Source organism: Pseudonaja textilis, chromosome 1 (assembly GCF_049901715.1).
Source record: "Pseudonaja textilis isolate UNSWEBS1 chromosome 1, rPseTex1.2, whole genome shotgun sequence".
Lineage (NCBI taxonomy): Eukaryota > Metazoa > Chordata > Lepidosauria > Squamata > Elapidae > Pseudonaja > Pseudonaja textilis.
In genome coordinates, this window is record NC_141990.1 from 157,757,282 (window position 1) to 157,773,340 (window position 16,059).

Sequence of the window (16,059 nt, forward strand, 5' to 3'; positions counted from 1 at the left end):
AGATCTTTTGCTAGTTGGAGATTAGGATTGAGGAAAAGAAATTGTATAGGAGCCAAAAAGTAATCCTTGATGGGTGATCATGATGGGAACAATCTCTTAAATTTAAAATAGGTATTACAACATTATGACTACAAAGATATAGCTCTAGAATAGATTTGAGGATTTTTATCATGGCCAATATATTTTATTTTGCTTTCTTCAAATATCCATGCAGGTGTTATGATTCTTTGAATGAGTTTTGACTCTCCAGGTGACTATATGAACAGATCTATACAGTTTTCTTGGCAACATTTTTTTCAAGAGTGATTGGTTAGTACCTTGTTCATGGATGGTACTTCCTAATTCAGGGTGACCCAGTGATTAGTCCAAAGTCACCCATTTCAGTGGTGGGATTCAAATTTTTTTACTACCGGTTCTGTGGGCGTGGCTTGGTGGGCACGGTGTGGCTTGGTGGGCATGGCAGAGAAAGAATACTACAAAATCCCCATTCCCTCTCCACCCCACTGGCCTGTTTTCCAGCTCTGTTCTCCTGTGCAGAGCAACCAAACAAGACCCAGCCAATCAGCTGGGACTCGGGAGGCAGAGAATAGATGGGAGTGGAGCCAGTCAGAGGGGGTATTGGCCGGTTCTCCAAACTACTCAAAATTTCTGCTACTGGTTCTCCAGAACTGGTCAGAACCTGCTGAATACCACCCTGACCTATTTGGGTTCCATGCCGAGGGGCTTCCTGTTCTTAATACAATATCTTTAACTATGACAAACTTGTTTTTCAATTATCTGTATATTATATTTATATAGGTTGTATTATCTATAGATTATGCTTTTTTGCTGATTTTACTGCAAAAAGGCTTTTCTCTGCATTATAAGTTTGCATTACTTGAAGCTAGTTTTCATTTTATGCTTAGCATTTATCAATTGGATCATTATGTGAAGTTGAAACAAATCATTTTTCCTATATTTTTTTCAAATGAAACAAAAACGGTTTTCATACCTGAATCTTGTAACTGTTGCATTTATGAAACCGGGTAAAACTGAATAGCCCTCAATAAACTGAAAGAAAGCAATACATTTTGCAGAGTATTTATTATTAATTAAGGCCACATTATTTCACTTACTATTACAGACATCTTACATACTTTCATGAAACATCAAGTAAATATGATTTTCACAGTCCTGGTCTCATGGGCTAAGGATTCTTTGCTGAATCTAATATAGAAATAATATACTAAAAGTGGACAAAGAGATACGTTGGATTACAATACCCATAACACCCAATCAGCATACTTATCAATTAAGAACACTGTTATGTAAAACAGGGCTCCCAAACTGTTTGGAACCAGGCCATGGAAGTGGTGGGTGAGCACGAAGCTTCATTTGTGAAAGCGGCGAGCATGCACATGCAAAGCCATCCTTTCTCCCCACCCCCGCCACCTCTATTGAGTGCCAAGCTGAAAAAAATGGGGAATGCTGTTCTAAAACATCTGAAAGGTATTAGATAGAAGGTTAGTATAACCTGAATTTTAATTCAAAGAGTTTAATCAAAGTAAGTCCATTCAATAAATACTTTCCCAGGCTTAATAGTTTCCCAGGCTTTGGCAGTTCCTTGCCAAACAAGCTAACAGTAAACATCTCATCCAAAGAACCTCCAAGACCCACCAACACTGAGAGGGCAAGCCACTAGACTATAACTTGACACAAACTCCCTACTAGCAGTGATGCTGTTATGTAGTTTGGGTAATGAAACATCTGCAAGAAATCAACCAATCTCAAAGAGCACCAAGGAGCCCTCATTTCATCTCTGAGCTACAAATATTTTCCTTTATTACATTAAAGGCTGTATATATATAGAATGCTTCTTCTACTCTTCCACTATGCTATCACCAGATAATCTCTAGTTGAATATATGTATGGATTATCTTCCATTTTAGGAACTTGGGACCCACATACATCAGCAAGCATTTATTACTTTCTGTTATATAGGTGTTTCAATTAAAAATATGTTTCTGTTTGTGTAAGTTTGCCACTATCAGTCCCATAAAAATGCAGCATTGTTCATAGACCACTTAAAGTATCAGTTCCATTCCCAACTATACAGAAAATGCAACTGGACTGTCTCAGCTTTTTTAACCTTGAAAACATTTTGCTTCTCATTCAAGATGCTTCATGGATGAGAAACAAAACATTTTCAAGGAAAAAAACTGAGACAGTCCAGTTGCCTTTTGAAAAGTGGCTTTGGGACAAACATGACTCTCCATAGACAACTAGAGACCATGTTCACACTTTCAGTATAGTTATATACACTTACAATAATAAAAACCCAATAACCAACAGTGTTGTGGGAGAAAGCCAATGTTTGTTGCTCCAGGAGCTGTGGCAGTTCAGGGGCTATTTCAATAACAATTTTAAATCCTCCTATTGGTCATCTGGAAAGAGAACACATTGGCTTATTGCCTGTTCTGAGCCACCAGAAATGAAGATAATCCAAGGTCAGTTTCAAATTCTTTTGTAACAGCTTGTAAATGGACATGGAGTGAAAACTGTGCAATATGAAAGGCCTATGGAGGACTTATTTGGATGGCTTAAGTTAAGAGTTTAGTTGAGGTACTAAAAAGACTACAAAATGGGACTTGCATTTGTTTTTATCACCCAAAATATCTAGACACCTTGAAAAAAAATCCTCTTCAGCTAAGTAATAAGAGTTTTAAAATATCTTGGCCATGTTTTAGCTGAAGAACCAGCTCAGACTTACTGCTTTCTCAAGATCATGTTTGTATTGTTTGAACAACACAGAGGATGAATCCCATAGAGCATCCTTGAAGGGTATATCAAGTCGGACAGACATTTTTGTTATGAGCACTGAAGGCATATCTGTGGTAAAAAAAAAAAAGAAGAAGAAAAATATTCTTATTAGCTGAAATAAAGATCTGAAAATAAAGCCTCATTTAATCATAAAACTCAGTCTTGGCTAAATGCTTAATAGTCCATTCATTTAAAATTCACATTAATTTAGTTATGTATTCTTTTACCGGAGCTTGCATGACAACATGGAGAAGATGAAAATAATAATCTGAAATATGGCAATGGGAACAAATGGAACAATGCCTACAATAGAGGGATTAAAATCGTAGGGCTGGCGTAGGAGCAGTAATATAACAAAAACAAGAAATTGTCTTGAAAACAAGAAATTAAATAGAAAATAACTAATAAATATGGAGGATGGGAACAGAGCACAAACAATATGAAATGACTGAGAAGGGGCTCTTTTGTGAAAAGATAATTTTTAGGTAATGCCCATTATATGTATACTAGTGTACAAGAGAAACCAAGCCATTCTTCGAGATCAACTGACATATTTAGAATGTTGATTAAATGCCATAGACACTTTCCCACAATTGTTGCAGTGGTGGATATGGCTAGTCATAAAGGACCCATTTACCAGAAGGTTGCAGCCACCTATCCTCTTATTTTCTAAGAATGCTTCCAGTTTATGTGCTGGGGGCATAGCCATGAGAAATGCAGGTAATGCTTGAGATCCATGCTTTGATTTTCTACATGATAGCTTCCCACTCAATTTTCAAAATCAAAGTATTCTAAACCAATGCAATTAGATGTAGCAGAGAACTCAGGAAGCACCATGGTCACCCCATATTGGGGATTTAGGATAAGTGGAATAAAAATATAATCAATGCAGTTGCAAAATGTAGGAGGCTTTTCAAATTTTGCAAATCATAGGATGACGATAAAGATCTACAACGGATTTCTGATTGTGTTTGATTGCATAGATTATAGAAGTCAAACATTATTCAGATGACATTTGACAGATTCCAGGAAGTGAAGAATTGGCAAATAGCAATGGTGTAAAATGTAGGCTGAAAAGGCTGTGAGCTGCTATCCTAGAGTATATATCAGAACTTTCTAATTTGAAAATACGTTAAGCTTCCATTTTGGCAGATTACCATGAAAAGTTATTTTTTTCATGAATGACTTGCTGTTGCCCCTAAGTCACCACTCATCCTCATGTGCCACCTCCTCTTACCTTCTGACTGAAGTTCACAAAAAGTCCCTTGAGGAGGAATCTGCGCGATACAGTTGCAGCTCTTTCCCGCTGCCATTGTAGTATTAGGGCAGACAGGATATGCTTTACAGATCTTGGCAGACCATCCATAATCAGGTTCACAGAAACAATGAGAATGATTAGTGCCAGCTGAGTTGCATACTAATGTAAGAAAAGAGAAAGAGGGGAAAAAAAAAAGACTTAAATCATAGTATCTTGTTGATGTTATTCATCTCATTGATTATGGTTACTCTGTATGCATGATTCAAACCTTACACAAACTTGGAGGGTTGAATATCCAAGATCCTAAACCGGTGTTTCTCAACTTTGGCCACTTGAACATGTATGGACTTCAGCTCCCAGAATTCCCCAGCTAGCCAGGTTGGGTTTAATTTTTTTTAGTTCTGGCTTTTCAAAAGTGTTTTAGGTTAAACCCTAAACACACTGTGAATATTGGTTAATTGTAAATTAATAATATATTTTAAAAATCACTTTTTTAGCCTCACAGGTTGATTCATGCCATATTAAAAATATTGGATCAGATCTGCAGTAACAAAGGTAAGGTAATGCGTTGGGTCTCTTAGTCTCAATTTCTCTAGCAAACATTAAGTATGGTTAATCTGTTCATGTATGAATATATTAATCAGTTAAATCATTACATTGGATAATATTGACTTCAGGGTGTGACCTTCAAACCCTACAGAGTACTTTGTAGAACATCAAATGTCAAGAGGAACGTTGACCTTCAGACCAAGGGCTTCCAGTTGTTTCAGGTATAACGTGATTCTTACCAAAATAGGAGAGGAAGGTATGTTGAATATGTTTGATGTTTTGAATTATTTGTAAAAATAATAAAGGTGGGATACAAATAAATAAATATCTGCAAGTAAAGAGTTTAACAGAGGCCAACAACCTAACCAAAAAACAAAGTAACAGAGTTGAAAGGGACCATGGAGGTCTTTTAATCCAACCCCTTGCACAAGAAGGAAATCCTATACCATTTCAGACAAATTGTTGCCTAATTTCTTTTTTAAACCTCCTGTGTTGGAGCACCCACAATTTCTGGAGGCAAGTCATCCCATTCCAATTGTTCTAACTGTCAGGAAATTTCTCCTTAGTTCTAAGTTGCTTCTCTCCTTGATTAGTTTCCATCCATTACTTCTTGTCCTGCCCTCAGGTGCTTTGGAGAATAGTTTGACTCCCTCTTTTTTGTGGCTGCCCCTTAGATATTGGACCACTGCTATCATGTCATTTCTAGTCCTTTTCTAGATATACCCAATTTCAGAACCATTCTTTAGCCTCTAGTCCCCTAATCATCTTTGTTGCTCTTCACTGCAGTCTTTCTAGAGTCTCAAAATCTTTTTACATTATAGTGACCAAAACTGGCTGCAGTATTCTAAGTGTGGCCTTACCAAGGTGTTATAGAGTGGTATTAACATTTCATGTGATCGTGATTCTATCCCTCGGTTAATGCAGCCTAGAACTGCTGGATCATATTTAAATGATTGTCCACTCAGACTAAGCTGAGCTGAACACTCACTACAGTCCTCCTTCCCAAGTAGAGATTCCACTATAAATGTCATTTTTTAGAACAAGGAAGGGTTGTGTGAATTTTTTCTGAACAATCTACACCATTTTTAAACCAGTAAAAGAACTATCCAATCTGAACTGTCAAACTACAGATTTTACAACCCAAATATGATTGATCCAGTGCCCACATTTCTCCACTGGATTGAAGCAATATGTCAAGAAACAGGGAGGACAAATGTTTAAGTACATTAAACAGATTAATATACTGTTTTGATAAATCAGATTGTTTTACAGAATTTTATCTATTGCAGGAAGTATTGCTAATCTTTTATAAATATTTTAGTGTTTCCTGCCTATCTTAATTCTCCCAAATACTTTTTAGTTCTGAGTCCTTTTATGGCTTCCAAAAGAAATTCACCCTCCAACCTCTGATCAGGACATTAAAGGAGAAAGGAACTAAGTGAACGAAATGTGCTTCTAACTTCCTGGAACATGAGAACAGTTAATTCCATTGGGTTGAATCGCAAAGAGCCACCCTATACCGCAAAGAGGCTCTTGTGTTCCCAGAAGACTTCCCTTCTCTTCATATTAGAAGAGCTGTCAGGTGTTAGCAAATATTAATATAATGTGTTTTGTTTCATTTTGAAATAATGGATGAGTCTCTTGGTAGCTATTCCTTTGGCTCCTGGACAAGGCCTGTCAAAAGTGTGAGGTGCCAGCAAAGGTAATATGATCTAACATTTAGTGATTATTTAAAGCAATGGTTCTCTGTGGACTCTGGGACTCTGGGACCTTTTCAAGGGGGGAAGTCTGAAAAGTCTATAAAACTATTTTTATAACGATACTAAAATATTATTTAAGTTTTCCATTCCTATTCTCATAAAGGTAGACTGTAGTTTTTTAGGGACTACATGACAAGTGGTGAAGTCATCACTCTGATGGGTAATAACATATGCAGGGGTGGGATGTTACTGGTTCGACCCGGTTCTATAGAACCGGTAGCTCCAAAGAGCAGCTGATATCAAACTGGTTCACTGCAACAATTTTCTAGTTGTCTGTTTGGCCCACTCACCTGCCTGGGCTCTATGCTGTCCTTTATTCTCTGCTTTTTCCTCCTCAGCTGCTTTGAGCGGCACAGCTGTGCCACTCGTCAGCTGGAGCAGCTGAATGCTTGCCGGACCTGGTGATTTGTAAGTAATGTGCATGGGAGTGTAATGCACACACATGCACAGTGTGCATTTGGCGTGCATGCACATCAAGTGAAGCAGTTGTTATGACGGTAGGATCCCAACCCTGAACATATGTGCTTGTGTTTTCTTATATTTGTTAGGATTTTTTAAGGTAGCAAGTTTAGGATATAAATATGTTTGTTTTCAGAATAACTCAGTTTTAGGGTTAAAGTTAGTGATCATGTAATGGGTTTACTATTTATTTCTTTATTTTATTTATTTATTTTGTCAAGCAATGATAAGATAACAGGTATAAGTATAAACATAGTTATGGATACATGAAATGGATACATATAAGAAAATTAAAAGAAATAAAAATATAAAAGAAACAATAGGACAGGAACGGTAGGCAGGTTGGTGCACGTATGCACGCCCCCTACAGACCTTTTAGGAAAGGGGTGAGGTCAATAGTAGACAGTCTAAGGTTAAAGTTTTTGGGGTTTGTTATTGTTATTTTTAAATGAATAAATAAACCCAACAAACCAAAACTGTTTAGTGTCCTCAATAATTTTTAAGAATGTAAAGGAGTACTGAAATTAAACAATTAAGAATGTACCACAGATTTGATCCAGCTATTTATTTTTAACACACACACACACCAAAATACCCCAAAATTAAATTGAACATAGAAAAAGCAAATGTTGATAGTAAATGGTGAAAGATTACTTACTGGTAGTAATATTAATTTGTGAAATGCTTATATCTGAATCAGAGACGTTTACTGAAACTGGGAGACTAAGGTTTTTTAAAAATTTTCTGAGGTCCTCCCGGAGTGAGATGTCTACAAAGTTTATCTCCACAGCAATCGTGTATTCTGGCAACATGTCTAACAAGGGAGAAAAAATTATCTGTCATGATTAATTATGTCATAAGAGTGATTCAGCCATGTTCTGCTATTTTCTTCTCAATGACGGTCCATGCCAGAAAATCCCAGGCCCAGGAGTCAGAAAATCTCTCACAATGAGCGTATCTTGTCAACTAACTTGCGAGTTTCATCTAGTACAGAATGCAGCAATGTAAGCAAATATGTGCATTTTTCAATCAGTGCATGTTGTACCTCTGTTCCAGCAGCTGCATTGGTTGCCAATATGCTTGCTTCCAGGTTCAATTCAAGGTGGTGGTAATAACTTATGAAGCCATTCATGGCATGAGGCTGGGTTATTTGAGGGACTGCCCCTCACTGGTTACATCTACCCATCCCATCAAGGTTGACGTGTTATGGGTCTTATCCAAGAGCCAAGAAGAGAGCCTTTTCTATCATGGTTCAGATCCTTTGGAACATCATCCCCCCCACGCACCCAAAAGATTAGATTGGCTGCAAATTCTTCTTTTGCCCTCTTTCCTTGGTCTTCCTGTGATTGTGCAAGCACATGCACACACACACACACACACACATACACACACATGCACCCTGGTCTCCTGGCAATCGCACAAATGCATTCACCCAGCACCTTCTCCATGGCCACCTTGCAATCACAAGCACTTCAGGTCCTTTTTTTCCAACAGCTTCCATACAATTGCACACATGAACACACACATCAGCTCCCTCCTTTCCCGGCCTTCCTGACCTGACATTGCATCATCTCTCAGGACCTCCCTACCCCTTCCCCAACATTCCTTACCTGGGACTCACTCCACTCCCCACTTAATGACTCACACATCTTGGGTTGCAACAACAACCAGGACTGCCTGGATTGGTTTTGCTAACCAATGTGGTCATGTGACATTTCACTTTATGACCCCCTTACTTAGTGATGGCAGTCCTGGTCCCAATTGCAACTGATCCCAATTGCAACTGTAACTTGGAATTAAACTCCATTTAACATGTTATACTGTATGTTTACCACAACAAGCATTGGTGCTTTTGAGCTGCCCTGTATCCTATCTCTGCATCTCCCAGTGTGATGCCCAGGGATCCCAATGACACATTCCTTGATGACTTTGGGATGCTCTGCCCAGTTTGCTTGAGATTGACCATGCACTACTGCCATCCTTTTGTGAATGGGCAAGCTCCATCTCTACCTATTAAGAAAATATCTGCAAGAAAACAAGCTGGCTCAGAACTACTCATTTCAACCCTGGGTTACAAACAGTCTCTATCAGTATTTATAACATTCTGCTTAACAATTGCACCTTATTTGCTTCACAACTGCAGCTGGAACTGATGTCATAAGTCAGGCATGGTCAAGTGACATTTTACTTTATGATCACTCTGTTAACAATGGAATTGTCTAGTCCAGTTGTGGCAAGCTGGCAAGCAAGGCAGAAATCAGATCATTTACCAAAGCAAAGTGATTGTACAAATTGATGTGTATCTGAAGCTGAAGCTACTGTTGGTAAGCAAAAGATGTTAAAAGACATCCACCCACCTTGGCGCTTTTGTCTGTGTAACTCCAATTGTGTGGTGTTCTCCTCTATTTTGCCCCACTTGCTGTGAATCTGAAAGACAGGCAGTTTCCTCTTTATAAGAAAATAATTATGCATTGGGGGAGGGTTTTCAAGAAGAACCATAAATATTCATTCCTGGTGTATCAACCACCAGGAATTTCAACCACCCGATGACTCAACTTTCTGGAGACAACACTTACATAATAGTTCATGAATGAAGGTGAATATACATACATGTCCCAGGATAAAGTTGCAGGACCCAATCTGAGTTGGTCAACAGGACCAGAGGTTTTGTCTTCCAAGCCCAGCCTTGGGGAACTTCTCTCTCTCTCCCCCCACACCCTAGACTAGAGATGAGTTCCCTGAAGATGGGCTTCATCATGAGTCAAAAAGCTCAGAAGATAAAACCTCTGGTCCCAGTGTCTGACCCAGATTGGATCCTACAAAGCTATACTTGTTGAAGGTAGCAAATTCTCAAAAGACTGTTCCATTTTTGAGAATTTGCTACCTCAAGCAGTTAGAGCTTCTAGCATTCCCTATTATGCGGGAGAAGATATTGACAATGTAATCGCCACACAGTTTAGAAAGACATAAAGTCAAGATGCTGCTGAACTGCTTCTTGGAGGCTCAGTGACACATGACACCTTCTTTTATTGTAGCCTCTAGATCCATGATGGTGAACCTACGGCACGTGTGCCACAGGTGGCACACAGAGCCATTTCTGCTGGCATGAGAGCCGCAGGCAAACTTACCTCACTGCGCATACGTGCACCTCACAGCTGATTTGGGGGTTGGTTTGAGTCCTTTTTCGGCCTCCCAGAGGCTTGAAAAAAACCTCTGCAGGCTTTGCAGGATGAATAATAGGTCTGTTTCATCACTTCCTGTAATACCAGAAGTGATGGAACGGGCCTATTATTCGGCCTGCAAAGCCTGCAGAGGCTTTTTTCAAGCCTCTGGGAGGCCGAAAAGGACTCAAACCAATCCAAAAATCAGCTGTGAGGCGAAGTGCAGGTAAGAAGGTGGCGGGGGGATTGCACAGATATGCACCGGGGGCGTGGGGGGGGACGCACATTGCTTCCTAGGTGCTGGCACACGAGTGCGCAAGCACAAGTGCACACACAAATTTTGGCACAGGAGCCCAAAAAGGTTAGCCACCACTGCTCTAGATAATTAGAACTATAGATTCTCAGAATTCCAAGTTACTACGTCATGTGTAAGATCTGATCCTCTGCCAGAGCAAGTATGAACATTATAGGTACTCACAGATGAATAGATGAAGGTGTCCAAGATGAAGTTCCATGAAATCTGGGAAGAGGTGTGCACCCTCATGAGAGCGCTGAACATGGCTATCCTCCAAAAGAACATTATTTCCTGTGTTTTGTTGCTGCACCAAAGGAAAACAAGTTTTATTTATGTTTATATAAAAAAAAAAAGAAACACTGTGTTCTTTACTCAAAGTCAACCCAGAGAAATTAAGCTTACTTTTTGAAAGTAAGTCACATGATCAAAGTTTGAATGCTTGGCAGCTGGTCTGTATTGATGACGGTTGTAATGTCCTGAGGACATGTGATCACCTTTTGCGATCTTCTGACAAGCAATGTCAATGAAGGAGCCAGATTAAGAACATAATAACAACTGCAGTGATTCGCTTAATGATTGTTGCAAAAAAAAAGTCGTAAAATGGAGGAAAACTCACTTAACAACTGTTGCTTAGCACCAGAAATGTTGGGCATAATTGTGGTTGTAAGTTGAAGGCCACTTGTACACGTTGTTCAGTTCACAATGCATAGCAATTATTGGTCTGCAAATAAATTCCTTCTGATCCCAGAAAGCATAACATTTTGTCCTCTAGTGTTTCTTTCAGCATATCTAAATATGAAATCATCTTCCGCCTCCTGTATCCAATCTAGCATTTTTCTGGATTCCTAACTGAAGGTGGCCTGGGAACTGACCAGATCAGAAATCAATCCCTCAAATAAATTTGTCCTATTCAGCTGATGCCAGCTTCCCTTTAGTATCTGAGTGCCTTTTCCTTGAAGCTTTTTCTGCTTAAAATTTTATTGCCTTGTGTTAGTTTAGTAATCTTGTGCCCAAATATCTTTTTAATAAACTCATGCTGCCAGGTATATAGATTAGGTCTGCTTTGCTGGTCAACTAAACTAACTGACTGACTGCTTAAGTATCCGAAAATATATACTCTTCCTGAACAAATCAGCAAATACAGGCTGAGTCTCAGGAAGGACTTTTTAGATAGAAGATAGACCACCAACATGAGGAATAAAACTTCATTGGTAAAAACCCAAATGTCTATTCTGCCTCCCCATCTACTATATATCGACAACACCATCACGGGCCCCAACAAATACATACATAAGAGTTGTAGCACATTATATTTGTTAATTGATAAGGAACATGAAATCTGTCATGAAACCTTCATCTGCATAACTCTTCTCTCTTCCCACTCCACTCCATCCCAATATATTTAAATCCTACCTTATTTAAGCCACTCCATGCATGTGATGAACTGAGCTGTAGCTCTTGAAAGCTTGTGCCTTACCATGAATGTATTACTCTTGAAAAATACTACCAGATTGCCTCTGAAGCTTCCTGACAAGTTTTTTTATTCACAGAAAAAGAATTCTCAGTTGCCTTCCATAGCACCATCTACATGCATGTTTCAGATTTATTCAATAGTCAAACATTTTTCTGTGATTATTAAACTGCAAGAACCTCTATATTTCAACTATTCATATCTTGCATGCAACACAATAAAGCAAAACCAAATAAAGCAAATTCTGGCTTAGATAAGAGCATGAATACAACCACTTTTTAAATAACTTTTTGTTTTACCCAAACCTTTCAAGTTTAGGGAAACTGAATAATACAGTACACACCATTTTCCAATTTATAACCTTTTACTCTCGGAACAACCCTGCTGGGAAAGTTAATTAGTAAACTACTGGCCTAAGTTCCTAAGTAAGTTCCTAAGAATCAGCACCAGTCCCTATTTTCTACAAGATGGGAAACTCTCCTTTGTCCTTTTGAAACACCCTGTGTTTACTATATATTATTGTTTATTATTGCCTGCTTTGGCCATTGGAACTCAATGCACAATATTGATCCTCTTTTTTCCCCCCTCCATCAAACAATTATTTGAAGAGAATATGGTAGCAAAGGTCAACTAGTGGCTTTTTATGGCTAAGAATATGCTGGGCATCTGTTGGACAAAATCACTCAGATCTACTCCCACTTAGATTCCCGTCTTGGAGTGGGTTCTGTGGAGATACCTCTTGCTTAGTTAGTTAGAGTCTTGCTTAGTTATCCAGGAGGAATTGATTTCTTTTGGAACTGAGGAAGCAGATGGGAACCTCATGCCTAGGAGCCACATATTAGATGCACAACCTGAGGCCACTCGGGATGTGATATGTGGTCGACAGTGGGCAAGGGTGAATTCTTCCATGAGTGAAGGGGCTGATTCCTCTTCCTTTTAAACAGGCAGTGGTTCAGCCCTTAAGAAGTCAATGCTAGACTGTTTTGCACATTTTTGTCCTCCTTCCTTTCCTTTTTAGGAAAGGTTGCTGAGAAGTTGGTTGCTGAGAAGTTGGTTGCACAGCAACTTCAGAGGATTCTGAATGAAGAAATTTTCTGGACTCTTTTCAATCTGGATCCAGGCCTGAGTATGGAAAGGAAGAGCATAGGTCAAATTTTTGGATGGTAGACAAAATTGAAAGTAGTGTATACATCCTTGACATCCCAGTGGTTTTCAATGCCATCAACCATGGTATTCTTCTGGATCAGTTCTTGTCATGGCCCAGGACTCAGACTCTGAAGAAAGTATTCCAGCTGAACCAGTGGGATGTTATTTTTATTTATTTATTTATTTTGATTTGTCAATTGCTTACAAGATAATAGGTATAAGTATATACATAGTTATGAATATATGAAATGGGCACATATAAGAAAAAACAAAAGAAACAACAGGACAGGGATGGTAGGCATGTTGGTGCACTTATGCACGCCCCCTACAGACCTCTTAGGAAAGGGGTGAGGTCAATAGTAGACAGTCTAAGGTTAAAGTTTTTGGGGTTTGGGGAAGAAACCACAGAGTCAGGTAGAGTATTCCAGACATTGACCGCTCTGTTGCTGAAGTCGTATTTCCTGCAATCAAGTTTGGTGAGGTTAACCTTGAGTTTGTATCTATTGTGTGCTCTTGTGTTGTTATGGTTGAAGCTGAAGTATTCATTGACAGGTAGGACATTGCAATGTATGATTTTATATACAATACTTAGATCGGACCGAAGGCCATGTAGTTCTAGGTTTTCTAGGTCTAGAATTTCGAGTCTGGTGGCATAAGGTATTCTACAACGAGTAGAGGAGTGGAGAACTCTTCTTGTGAATCCTCAGGAGACACTAAGCCAGGAATCACCTGAGGCTGATCATTAAAGCCAACGTCTTTAAGACATTCTTTGGCTCAGTATTTGTAAACAGCAATGGATCATGCCCAGTATATCCTAGTCGAACCATAGACAACAACAATGATTTAATACTTATTGATTTTACAGAAGACAATGTTGAAAAAGCACTATTCAATCTAAAACCATCTCTATCTATTGGACTGGACGGAATATGTGCCTACTTCTTAAAAAAGCTACCCACTGCCATAGCAGAACCTCTAAGCATAATCTTTGAAAAATCTTTCAGGACCAGCTCCTTGCCAAACCTATGGTCTCAAGCCATAGTCATCCCCATCTTCAAAAAGGGAGACCCCAGCCTAGTTGAAAATTACAGACCAATCTCTTTATGCTGCGTCACCTGTAAAGTCATGGAATCAATTATTATCCAATCCATCATCCTCCACTTAGAGACAAACATCCTACTCTCTAATAAACAATTTGGTTAAAGAAAAAAACTATCCTGCAAACTGCAACTCTTACTCTGCAAAAAAAATATGGACTACACAACTCAATCAGGGCAAAGCAATAGACGCAATCTACATAGACTTCTGTAAAGCCTTTGATTCAGTGGTACACGACAAACTACTACTAAAACGAAAATCTTACGGTACCTCTGGACACCTGCATAACTGGATAGAAGCATTTCTGTCAAACAGGCAACAAATGGTCAAAGTTGGGAGCGTCCTATCAAATCCTGTACCTGTCAACAGTGGTGTCCCCAAAGGCAGTGTTCTAGGACCAACTCTTTTCATACTCTACATAAATGACCTCTGGGATCATATTAAGAGCAACTGCGTTCTCTTTGCTGACGAGGTAAAGCTATTCAACAGCACAGACAATACTGCTACTCTTCAAAAAGACATCGACTATGTATCAGATTGGTCAAACAAATGGCAACTTCAAATCTCAACAAATAAATGCTCTGTCTTACCTATTGGCAAAAAAAATCAGAAAATAAAATAGTCAAGACCTTGTTGAGGATCCAAACTCTGTCAAGGACCTTGGAGTACTCATCTCTAATGACCTAAGTGCTAGAGCCCACTGTAACTACATAGCCAAAAAGGCACTAAGAGTTGTTAACCTAATCTTACATAGCTTTTTCTCTGGTAATATTACACTAATAACTAGAGCAGACAAAACATTTGCTAGACCAATATTCAAATACAGCTCATCAGCCTGGAACCCATATTACGTATCTGATATTAACACAGTTGAGAAAGTCCAGAATCTTTCAGAATATTTCACAAGAAGAGTTCTCCACTCCTCTACTCCTTGCAGAATACTTTATGCCACCAGACTTGAAATTCTAGACCTAGAAAACCTAGAACTACGTGGCCTTCGGTCCGATCTAAGTATAGTATATAAAATCATACATTGCAATGTCCTACCTGTCAATGAATACTTCAGCTTCAACCATAACAACACAAGAGCACACAATAGATACAAACTCAAGGTTAACCTCACCAAACTTGATTGCAGGAAATACGACTTCAGCAACAGAGTGGTCAATGTCTGGAATACTCTACCTGACTCTGTGGTTTCTTCCCCAAACCCCAAAAACTTTAACCTTAGACTGTCTACTATTGACCTCACCCCTTTCCTAAGAGGTCTGTAGGGAGTGTGCATAAAAGTACCAACGTGCCTACCATCCCTGTCCTATTGTTTCTTTTATTTTTCTTATATGTATCCATGTATTCATAACTATATTTTTACTTATACCTATTTATTATCTTGTAAGCAATTGACAAACCAAATAAAACAAAATAAACACAATAAAACATATCTGAGCACCATCAGGAGCAGTCAGTTGATGAAGTATGGTCTCCAAACTTGCAGAGTTGGCAAGTAGAGGAGACAGCCGAGCAAAGAAGCTCAATGAGGTTCCTTGCCAAGCAAGGGAGTAATTTTCTTAATCAAAGAGGGCTGGCTTGCAGCTTAATTTCAGACACAACACCAGCACATTTCTCCATTGGAAACAACTGTCTGATTTCCTGCTCCGGTGTGTCATTCTTTGAATCTCTGACCTTGGCCTGGCTGACAAATCTGACATGGCTCTCTGAATTTGACTACTTTTCAATGTGCTTCTTTGGAAAGCAAAACCACTCAGGAAAGTTTTCTTTCCAAGAGACTTTGTTGATTGCATTTTTTTTCTTTGTCTGCTATTATCTGCTTTCCTGACCTAGCAGCAATGTGAGTTTGGGTGTGTATCACCCAATAGGATGTGGGTGATACTTTATTGTGCTGGTCCTCTTCCTTCAGCTGGGGCGCTTCCAGGCATGGTTGATTGGCTGGGAGAGGAGGGCCTTTACTTTGTAGAGCGCCTTACAGTTTGTTATTTTTTCCCTCTCTGGTTTAACATCCGGGTAAAGCTGCTGAGTGAGAGAATGGGTGAGTACACTGATGA

General features: G+C 39.0%; 1 protein-coding gene across 2 annotated transcripts in view; it reads right to left on the reverse strand.

Annotated features, from left to right (window-relative positions):
- ADGRF5 (adhesion G protein-coupled receptor F5) overlaps nucleotides 1-16,059 on the reverse strand; it is a 58,739-nt gene that overhangs the window by 35,993 nt on the left and 6,687 nt on the right. For both annotated transcript variants that reach the window (XM_026707712.2, XM_026707713.2), the window contains exons 2-7: nucleotides 10,465-10,585; nucleotides 9,183-9,252; nucleotides 7,484-7,639; nucleotides 4,037-4,216; nucleotides 2,750-2,868; nucleotides 992-1,050 (exon numbers count right to left, since the gene is read on the reverse strand). In XM_026707712.2, the coding sequence (XP_026563497.2) occupies nucleotides 992-1,050; nucleotides 2,750-2,868; nucleotides 4,037-4,216; nucleotides 7,484-7,639; nucleotides 9,183-9,252; nucleotides 10,465-10,566 (686 nt within the window). In that variant the 5' untranslated portion in view covers nucleotides 10,567-10,585. The remainder of the gene's footprint in view (nucleotides 1-991; nucleotides 1,051-2,749; nucleotides 2,869-4,036; nucleotides 4,217-7,483; nucleotides 7,640-9,182; nucleotides 9,253-10,464; nucleotides 10,586-16,059) is intronic.